Source organism: Cherax quadricarinatus, chromosome 10, assembly GCF_038502225.1.
Source record: "Cherax quadricarinatus isolate ZL_2023a chromosome 10, ASM3850222v1, whole genome shotgun sequence".
NCBI lineage: Eukaryota > Metazoa > Arthropoda > Malacostraca > Decapoda > Parastacidae > Cherax > Cherax quadricarinatus.
The window spans coordinates 25765061-25777033 of record NC_091301.1 but is presented as its reverse complement, the minus strand read 5'-3'; the positions used below and the strand labels follow the sequence as shown (position 1 = coordinate 25777033).

Sequence of the window (11973 nt, the reverse complement as noted above, 5' to 3'; positions counted from 1 at the left end):
GAGGTCCCGCTAATTTCATGTCCCAATTCTTCAGCAAGAACGTGTCAGCAATTTCTAAATTACGAATTGAGACCGATACACCCCATTAAGCCTCCGAGAATGCCCAATTATTCACAGAATTTCCCATTACAACCAGTGTTCACACATTCAAAATGGCGTCTCCTCCCCGGTGTCAGTCTCTTCCACACCCCCCTTCACTTAAAAATTTCTCGAAGGGTCCAAATAGCATCACATTTTAATATGAAAATATTATATTATTCATATTGTTCTACATTTATGAAATTATGTAAAAAAAAAATTCCCAAGTGTTTATCTTCCCAGGTTCTCTTCCATATCTAGTTTTTGCATTCACTTTCCTTTTCACATTACTCTGTACTTATCATCACTTATTATTTCCATGGGGAAGTGCTAAATCCTTAGGGTCATATAGCACCTCGGAAATTTGAGGTAATCAGATTTAATTCAAGAAGAGGGTAGCTTCAGTTTCATGGACCAAAGTCTCTTCACCTGCATCATTATGCCCTCCTTCCCTAGAAGGGTCTTTTAATTGATATTTTATTTTGGCTTTCGGATTTTTATATTTTTCTGGAGGAGGGTAACAACTTAATTCTTCAAATCCGGTCGTAAAATTTGTACTTAAAAGCAAGACACGGTGACTGTAGCAACCATTATCTGTAGACGTCGGTTTCAGATCAAGACTCCTGGTGGACGGCCTTATCAATAAATTTATTAAAATACAAATGTTTGTTTCAGAATTACTGTATATAAAGCTTACAACAATCTGAAGGTCCAGACGATACATAGCATTTCGGGCAAAACTTAGCCTTAAAATTTACTTTTGTTTTTGTTATCAAAGGTTTAATATATTGTGTCACTAGGAACTTAAAAATAGATACAACTTAGTTCATAAAATAACGAAATGAGTAAAATATATTTTTGTTCTAAGAAGGTGAGAGGTATTAATTAATTCACTTACAATACAGAACAGTATATTGCAGTACAAGTTCACTGAGAATTGTTACGTTAGACTGCATGCTGGGCGCACATTATCTTAACGTACACACCACAGCCTGGTTGTACAGGAATTAACTTGAACTTTTCAAGCTTCCTCCTGAAGATAGCTGGAGATCTGTTAATTCCCCTCATTTTCTTTTTATTTTAATCACTAGGAAGCACTAAACCTATAGAAGTCTTACAGCACTTGGATAATGGGAGGCATTCAAGTTCGTTCCAAGGAAGAAGACATTCATTCATTAGAGGTTTGCCGGTACTTCCGGCCCGGGTAGGAAGAAGACGATAGTTCCGTTCCTTATACCAAGAGTCCTCACCGGTATCAAGGTATGCGTATGAGGCGGGAGGTCTAGGAGGGGGGGGGGTAGCTTTCCTAGAGTATAAAACTGAAAAATTTAAGACAAAAACTGACTTCAGAGCAGATACTTGATAATCCATTAGTTGGCAGATACTTGATAATCCATTAGTTGGCAGATACTTGATAACCCATTAGTTGGCAGATACTTGATAATCCATTAGTTGGCAGATACTTGATAATCCATTAGTTGGCAGATACTTGATAATCCATTAGTTGGCAGATACTTGATAATCCATTAGTTGGCAAATACTTGATAACCCATTAGTTGGCAGATACTTGATAACCCATTAGTTGGCAGATACTTGATAATCCATTAGTTGGCAGATACTTGATAACCCATTAGTTGGCAGATACTTGATAATCCATTAGTTGGCAGATACTTGATAATCCATTAGTTGGCAGATACTTGATAATCCATTAGTTGGCAGATACTTGATAACCCATTAGTTGGCAGATACTTGATAACCCATTAGTTGGCAGATACTTGATAATCCATTAGTTGGCAGATACTTGATAATCCATTAGTTGGTATAATTTGTCATATGAAAAAGGATTTTATCATATGTTAGCTACTCATACTGCAACATTTGTGCTGATTTATATTCCATATAGTAGTTGTATGGAAATCAGGACACTAAAAAATATCAGAGCAAAATTCTTCCTTTCTCCCCTTCATATGTAACCAACAGTATGCATATTTTTTACCGAATGATGTATTTATGTTTACTTAATTGTACATTTTTTTATGAACTGAATTCTTTTCTGTTAGTTTTCATTTATTTGATGTTAATTGTAATCTTTGTAATTTCCACGTGAAGAAAATAACCAGACTCGCTTATCCTCAACACAACGCTAGTTTAATATTGTATAGTATTCCTCTTGCTAAGATGGATTCAAGTTAAATATATATATATATATATATATATATATATATATATATATATATATATATATATATATATATATATATATGTCGTGCTGAATAGGCAGAACTTGCGATCTTGGCTTAAATAGCAACGCTCATCTTGCCATATAGGACAAGGGAAAATTTGTGTATGCAATAATTTCGCCAAAATCATTCTGAATCTAACGAAAAAAATATATTTCACTGTGTTTGTTTAGTAGTAAATTACTGTAAACAAATCTAAAATATATTTAGTTGGGTTATGCTAAAATAAATTGTTCTTGTTATAATAAGGTTAGGTAAGTTTTCTAAGATTCTTTTGGAGCAAAATTAAAATTTTTTACACTAACATTAATGAAAAAAAATATATCTTTAAACGTATAAGAGAAAATTTTAGAAAGGACTTAATTTTAAATGAGTTCTCGCTAATTGACCAGTTTTACATATTCGGCACGACACACACACATATATATATATATTTATATATATATATATATATATATATATATATATATATATATATATATATATATATATATATATATATATATAATGTGTGTGTGTGTACATAATCTGATGTCGGTGAGGATGCTCTTGATCCAAGGAACTGGACTTGCACTCCCTTTCCCTGAATATAATTAATTTGACTGACTCCCGTCCCTCAAGCACTATATGCTCCTCCGAGTTTTGTGCTTCTCCTTATTACAGTGCAATAAATAAATATGTAAAGATTGCTATTATGAATTTCTACAGTTTGTTTTACAATGTTAATGTTGTTGTATGTTGTTACAGGGAGATGCGAGGAGTGCAGCCAACCATTGTGTATGGACGGACCTGCGAGGAGCTTCCTTCTCGTGCCCTGCGCTCCCCGCGCTCACATATTGTGGCTGCCTTTACCGGGCCAGCGGGGGGCCTCACCTCTGTCAATCGTGGGGGTGACCCGCCATTGCAACGAGACGAGGCCGATCTAGACTACATAGATGCCGACGATGCCACATCTGATGCTCAGCCTAATGCCTACGTCACTTCCCAGAAGCCACCCCCACGTAAGACGCCATATGCCGATATAGCTGCGTACTTCCGCAAAAGAGATCCTAAATCGCCCGTTCATAAAAGATCCCGAGATGGTGTTAGTGAGGGACGCAGTATGGATTCCCTAGACTGTGAGGCTCCTTCGTGGAGAGGGGAGGCACCCTCGCCACTTTCCCCAAACCCTGGTCGGGCCCCTCCGGCTGCCTTCCTCCAGTTTGGTGACGGGCCCCTCAACTATGGCCTTACTCTCCCCCCAGATAGTGATGGTGATGGTTCAAATAATGGTTGTGCTAATGGGAATAATGGTGTTGTTGGTGCTAGTAGAAATAGTTGTAGTGGTTACGAGAGAAATTATAGTGATATTGTCAGTGATGTTGAAAGTAACGGAGATATAATGCAGGTGGGTAGTTATGATGCAGGTGGCTGGTCTAGTAGTGACAGCACAGGCCACAATATAAACACAGATAATATGGGCATGGTAGAAGCCGTGCTAGTTAGCTGCAGAGATGAAGGTGGAGGGACGGTCAACAAACTCATGATGCAGCCAGCCTTGTGCCCCAAATTGGATGATAACCTCAATCCCCTCATTATGGTTGATAACCCCGTGCAAGGTACAGACGCCCCTTTAGATAACCAAACTTTTGATTCTGACTCCCAGAGCAACCCCACCCAGACAGACAATGCAGACCGATCATATGAGAATGGAAACAACAATCCAGACATCAGCCCTCCCGATGACGACCTCCCTTGCGAAGCCAACGAGGGGGGTCTGGCCAGCCAACGGGCCAAGTTCCTCACTCTGGATTTAGTGGAAGCTGGGGCAATGGCAGGTCAGTCTGCCTGGCTCCACCCTATCAACTTAGCTAATCTGCACCTTCGTGTCTTGGACGCATGCCTGTAAAGCACTGATGTTATTCAGACATCCTATCATGATACTGACGATTTAGAATTAGCTGCGTAAACACGAGAGCATGACTTGACCATTTGTCAAAGCCACCTGCAGACGGTGCCCTCATTAACCCAGCATGTAACATCTTGTGTACTTTTGCGCTAGTGCTAGGATTAGTCGTCAGTCTTAATATAGGCTAACTAGCAGTAAGATTTGCTAGATCCACGCTAATATGATTCTCATTAAGCTTACTAGGTTAATATAATTGTGTAAATTTCATAATTTAAATAATAATAAATACCTTTAAAACCCATCACAAAACCCATTAAACATACTCTCATATTCATGACTTATTTGAAGTTTCCTTTCTTATTCTGTAAACAAGAGATTGTCAATCAATTTTCTATTATAACTTCAATCCTCGACGATTATTTCATTGAGTAGCTTTTTCTTCTAATTTTCTTGTATTACTTCCTTAGAGATCATTGATATTGATGGATATATAGTACTTGTGATTCCATATACATCAATTGATGTAAAGGAACGAGTATACATAATGAAGTAATTTAAAACATGACATCATGAGGAGTAGATAACAGGGTAGGCTACTTCATGATTTCTTATGAAATAATCTTGTGTACAGATACCTTCTTCTTTCATTGTCATTTTTCCACCTTGACATCCTTTCCTCGTCCTTATTTCCCTCTTCCCTCTCTATCTCGCACTCCAACTCGTACTCACCACTCCGACGGTGACACTCATCGATAAATGAAAAATTTGTTTTACAAATGACCAACAGAAAATTACACTGCCCTATATCCATTTAGACAAATATGTTCTAGACATGTAAGTTTTAAGTTACAGTAAAGAGGCTTTCTGAATTTAAGAGAAGACAAGTATCCATGTGAAGCATCATACAATACTGTACAGCTGTGAGGATGATGATAACCCCACTTGCATCAAAATACTAGAAATAAACTAAGGAACTTTACACAGAAAAAGGACATCTGACTTTACCTCAGGAGTTCCAAAAACACGTCACTACTGTTCAGTCGACTATGGTGTGCCCACAAGTATAAAATTAAAAGTAGTAACATCCAACTGCTATTTGCATATGTATACATACATTATACAGTTGGGGTCCACCTCTGGTGCAAATTGTCGAACCCGTCATAGCCTCGGAGAAGTGGATAAAAAGGCTTCAAGGAAGAATATTTGGATTTCTTCCTGAAGCCGTTTGAATATTTCACTTCCCTTACCACCCCATCTTTTCATTCTTTTTTACCAATAGGTATATTTTATTACATAATATGGTACAAAAGATTAAAGAGATACGACCAACTTGTTGAAAAAAAAAAAAAAAAAAAATATATATATATATATATATATATATATATATATATATATAATATATATACATTATATTTATATATATATATATATATATATATATATAATGTCGTGCCGAATAAGTAAAACTTGCGATTTTGGCTTAAACAGCAACGCTCTTCTTGCCGAATAAGGCAAGCGAAAATTTGTGCATGCAATAATTTCGCAAAAATCATTCTGAACCTAACGAAAAAAATATATTTCATTGTGTTTGTTTATTATTAAATTATTGTAAACTTATCTAAAATATATTTACTTATGCTAAATTAAACTGTGCTTGTTATTATAAGGTTAGGTAAGTTTTCTAAGGTACTTTTGGTACAAAATTATTAATTTTTACATTAACATAAATTAAAAAATATATATATCTTTAAACGTTAAGAGAAAATTTTAGAAAGGACTTAATTTTAAATGAGTTCTTGCTAATTGACCAGTTTTACTTATTTGGCACGGTTATGTATTTTTTTTTTTTTTTTTTTTTTTTTTTTTTTTTTTCAACAAGTCGGCCGTCTCCCACCGAGGCAGGGTGACCCAAAAAAGAAAGAAAATCCCCAAAAAGAAAATACTTTCATCATCATTCAACACTTTCACCACACTCGCACATTATCACTGTTTTTGCAGAGGTGCTCAGAATACAACAGTCTAGAAGCATACACATATAAAGATACACAACATATCCCTCCAAACTGCCAATATCCCAAATCCCCCCTTTAAAGTGCAGGCACTGTACCTCCCATTTCCAGGACTCAAGTCCGACTATATGAAAATAACCGGTTTCCCTGAATCCCTTCACTAAATATTACCCTGCTCACACTCCAACAGATCGTCAGGTCCCAAGTACCATTCGTCTCCATTCACTCCTATCTAACACGCTCACGCACGCTTGCTGGAAGTCCAAGCCCCTTGCCCACAAAACCTCCTTTACCCCCTCTCTCCAACCCTTTCGAGGACGACCCCTACCCCGCCTTCCTTCCCCTATAGATTTACATGCTTTCCATGTCATTCTACTTTGATCCATTCTCTCTAAATGACCAAACCACCTCAACAACCCCTCTTCTGCCCTCTGACTAATACTTTTATTAACTCCACACCTTCTCCTAATTTCCACACTCCGAATTTTCTGCATAATATTTACACCACACATTGCCCTTAAACAGGACATCTCCACTGCCTCCAACCGTCTCCTCGCTACTGCATTTACCACCCAAGCTTCACACCCATATAAGAGTGTTGGTACTACTATACTTTCATACATTCCCTTCTTTGCCTCCATAGATAACGTTTTTTGACTCCACATATACCTCAACGCACCACTCACCTTTTTTCCCTCATCAATTCTATGATTAACCTCATCCTTCATAAATCCATCCGCCGACACGTCAACTCCCAAGTATCTGAAAACATTCACTTCTTCCATACTCCTCCCCAATTTGATATCCAATTTTTCTTTATCTAAATAATTTGACACCCTCATCACCTTACTCTTTTCTATGTTCACTTTCAACTTTCTACCTTTACACACATTCCCAAACTCATCCACTAACCTTTGCAATTTTTCTTTAGAATCTCCCATAAGCACAGTATCATCAGCAAAAAGTAACTGTGTCAATTCCCATTTTGAATTTGATTCCCCAAAATTTAATCCCACCCCTCTCCCGAACACCCTAGCATTTACTTCCTTTACAACCCCATCTATAAATATATTAAACAACCATGGTGACATTACACATCCCTGTCTAAGTCCTACTTTTACCGGGAAGTAGTCTCCCTCTCTTCTACACACCCTAACCTGAGCCTCACTATCCTCATAAAAACTCTTTACAGCATTTAATAACTTACCACCTATTCCATATACTTGCAACATCTGCCACATTGCTCCTCTATCCACTCTATCATATGCCTTTTCAAAATCCATAAATGCAATAAAAACTTCCCTACCTTTATCTAAATACTGTTCACATATATGCTTCAATGTAAACACTTGATCTACACATCCCCTACCCACTCTGAAACCTCCTTGCTCATCCGCAATCCTACATTCTGTCTTACCTCTAATTCTTTCAATTATAACCCTACCGTACACTTTTCCTGGTATACTCAATAAGCTTATTCCTCTATAATTTTTACAGTCTCTTTTGTCCCCTTTCCCTTTATATAAAGGGACTATACATGCTCTCCGCCAATCCCTAGGTACCTTCCCCTCTTTCATACATTTATTAAACAAAAGTACCAACCACTCCAACACTATATCCCCCCCTGCTTTTAACATTTCTGTCATGATCCCATCAGTTCCAGCTGCTTTACCCCCTTTCATTTTACGTAATGCCTCACGTACCTCCCCCACACTTACATTCTGCTCTTCTTCACTCCTAAAAGATGGTATACCTCCCTGACCAGTGCATGAAATTACTGCCTCTGTTTCTTCCTTAACATTTAAAAGTTCCTCAAAATATTCTCGCCATCTACCCAATACCTCCATCTCCCCATCTACTAACTCCCATACTCTATTTTTAACTGACAAATCCATATTTTCCCTAGGCTTTCTTAACTTGTTTAACTCACTCCAAAATTTTTTCTTATTTTCATTAAAATTTCTTGACAGTGCCTCTCCCACTCTATCATCTGCTCTCCTTTTGCACTCTCTCACCACTCTCTTTACCTTTCTTTTACTCTCCATATACTCTGCTCTTCTTATAACACTTCTGCTTTGTAAAAACCTCTCATAAGCTACCTTTTTCTCTTTTATCACACCCTTTACTTCATCATTCCACCAATCACTCCTCCTTCCTCCTGCCCCCACCTTCCTATATCCACAAACTTCTGCCCCACATTCTAATACTGCATTTTTAAAACTATTCCAACCCTCTTCAACCCCCCCACTACTCATATATATACATATATATACATATATATATATATATATATATATATATATATATATATATATATATATATATATATATATATATATATATATATATATATACACTAGAGTGTCGTGCCGAATATGTAAAACTGGTCAATTGGCAAGAACTCATTTAAAATTAAGTCCGTTCTAAAATTTTCTCTTACACGTTTAAAGATATATTTTTTCATTAATGTTAATATAAAAAAATTTAATTTTGCACCAAAAGAATCTTAGAAAACTTACCTAACCTTATTATAACAAGAACAATTTATTTTAGCCTAACCCAACTAAATATATTTTAGATTTGTTTACAGAAATTTAATACTAAACAAACACAGTGAAATATATTTTTTTCGTTAGGTTCAGAATGATTTTGGCGAAATTATTGCATACACAAATTTTCACTTGTCCTATATGGCAAGATGAACGTTGCTATTTAAGCCAAGGTGGCAAATTCTGTCTATTCGGCACGACATATATATATATATATATATATATATATATATATATATATATATATATATATATATATATATACATATATATGTATATATGTCGTGCCGAATATGTAAAACTGGTCACTTAGCAAGAACTCATTTAAAATTAAGTACTTTCTGAAATTTTCTCTTATACGTTTAAAGATATATTTTTTTCATTAATGTTAATGCAAAAATTTTTAATTTTGCACCAAAAGAATCTTAGAAAACTTACCTAACCTTATTATAACAAGAACAATTTATTTTAGCCTAACCCAACTAAATATATTTTAAATACGTTTACAATAATTTAGTACTAAACAAACACAATCAAATATATTTTTTTCGTTAGGTTCAGAATAATTTTGGCGAAATTATTGCATACACAAATTTTCACTTGTCCTATATGGCAAGATGAACGTTGCTATTTAAGCCAAGATGGCAAGTTCTGCCTATTCGGTACGACATATATATTATATATATATATATATATATATATATATATATATATATATATATATATATATATATATATATATATATATATGCAATAAGATCACAGTAAACAGGTGATTTCAAAATATGCAAAACAACCACTCTGAAAGAATAGAGAAATTCCAAGCGCTTTCGTGACTACTCACATTATCAAGGAACTATGAAAGTGAAGCATCCAAGGAAGCTATATAAGGGGTCCGGCCAGCACCTCACTATCAGATCCCACAACGGTTAAACACGTGACGCGCGGCGAGACAACTTGGATAGGTCCTTTGCACAACTCACCCCCAAGCTATTCTACCCAAGAAAATTTTAAAATTATTTATCCAGTGTATTATTAAATTCTTCCCAAATTCTATTAATTATAAATAGATCTAATTTATATAAACCAAAGGAAATATTCATATTTTCAAAACTGCTTTTTATGAAACAAGATTCAATTATATTCCTGTCGACCATGGACTTGCTTGATACTACTTTCTCAACTTTTTGAAAATCAATTGGATGGTTAAAATCTCTTACATGAATAAATAGAGCATTGGAATCTTGTCCAGTTCTAATGCTATATTTGTTGTTTTAATCTTAGTTCGAGATTTTTACCAGTTTGACTGTAATAAACTTTATCGCAAATTTTACAAGGAATCTTATAGACACATCCATCAGCATTTTGGGGGGAATTCTTTATCAAAAGTTTTTTTACTGTATCAAGATTTTTGAATACAACTTTAATATTAAAAGTCTTAAGAAGAGAAGGCATATCAACCAAGTTTTCATGGTAAGGGAGAACCAACATATTTTTAGTTGAATAAGGCTGGTTGCCCCTTTTTGGATTATAAAAAGTGTTTCTAGCAACTTTAAAAGATTTATCAATTACATTTCTTGGGTATTTTAAATAATTACCTATTTCATAAATTTTGGATATTTCCTCATCTATGAACTCAGGACTACAAATTCGTAAAGCTCTCAAAAACATTGATGAGAAAACAGACAGTTTGACTCTATCTTGATGCGAGGAATAATAGTGGACATAGGAACAGTTATTTGTAGGTTTTCTGTAAATTTTAAATTTGAATTCATTATTACCCTTAATAATTAAAACATCTAGAAAAGGCAATGAGGGAATCCAGTCAGACCAATTATTAGCTCCATAGGGTCAGTTTCATATAAATTATCCAAATGGCTTGTTGATATTTTGAGCCCTATTGTTGGCAAAATTTCTAACTTTAATGTTAAAAACATAGACTTGGTTGATAAATTAAGCTCCTTGACTGACTTAAATGATTTTAACATGGTCAGTTTTGATGTTACTTCCTTGTTTACGAAAGTTCCTGTTGATGATTTATTAAGTTTCTTATCTGAAGAAGTCGTTAACTATGATTTACCATTGCCAGTTCCTACTATCATTAAACTTATTAAACTTTGCATTGTTGATGCAAAATTTGTATTTAATGATAAGTTTTACACTCAGAAGTTTGGTATGGCAATGGGAAATCCTCTTTCACCTGTTCTTAGTAACCTATACATGGAATTTTTTGAAACAAGGTTGCTTAACACAATCCTCCCTAATAAAGCTAAATGGTTCAGATATGTTGATGATATTTTGTGTCTTATGCCCAAAAATGTAGATATACACCATTTTCTTGGAAAATTAAATAGCTTAGCCCATTCTATAAACTTTACTGTTGAGTTTGAAGAAAATAACTCATTGCCTTTTCTAGATGTTTTAATTATTAAGGGTAATAATGAATTCAAATTTAAAATTTACAGAAAACCTACAAATAACTGTTCCTATGTCCACTATTATTCCTCGCATCAAGATAGAGTCAAACTGTCTGTTTTCTCATCAATGTTTTTGAGAGCTTTACGAATTTGTAGTCCTGAGTTCATAGATGAGGAAATATCCAAAATTTATGAAATAGGTAATTATTTAAAATACCCAAGAAATGTAATTGATAAATCTTTTAAAGTTGCTAGAAACACTTTTTATAATCCAAAAAGGGGCAACCAGCCTTATTCAACTAAACATATGTTGGTTCTCCCTTACCATGAAAACTTGGTTGATATGCCTTCTCTTCTTAAGACTTTTAATATTAAAGTTGTATTCAAAAATCTTGATACAGTAAAAAAAACTTTTGATAAAGAATTCCCCCCAAAATGTTGATGGATGTGTCTATAAGATTCCTTGTAAAATTTGCGATAAAGTTTATTACGGTCAAACTGGTAAAAATCTCGAACTAAGATTAAAACAACATAAATATAGCATTAGAACTGGACAAGATTCCAATGCTCTATTTATTCATGTAAGAGATTTTAACCATCCAATTGATTTTCAAAAAGTTGAGAAAGTAGTATCAAGCAAGTCCATGGTCGACAGGAATATAATTGAATCTTGTTTCATAAAAAGCAGTTTTGAAAATAATATGAATATTTCCTTTGGTTTATATAAATTAGATCCATTTATAATTAATAGAATTTTGGAAGAATTTAATAATACACTGGACAAATAATTTT

General features: G+C 34.6%; 1 protein-coding gene across 1 annotated transcript in view; it reads left to right on the top strand.

The window, feature by feature from the left end:
* Nucleotides 1-3065: 3065 nt before the first annotated feature.
* Nucleotides 3066-11973, top strand: part of LOC128688009 (uncharacterized) — a 54299-nt gene continuing 45391 nt past the window's right edge. Inside the window, exon 1 of the mRNA XM_053775669.2 lies at nt 3066-4135. Within this exon, the coding sequence (XP_053631644.1) occupies nt 3070-4135 (1066 nt within the window). The 5' untranslated portion in view covers nt 3066-3069. The remainder of the gene's footprint in view (nt 4136-11973) is intronic.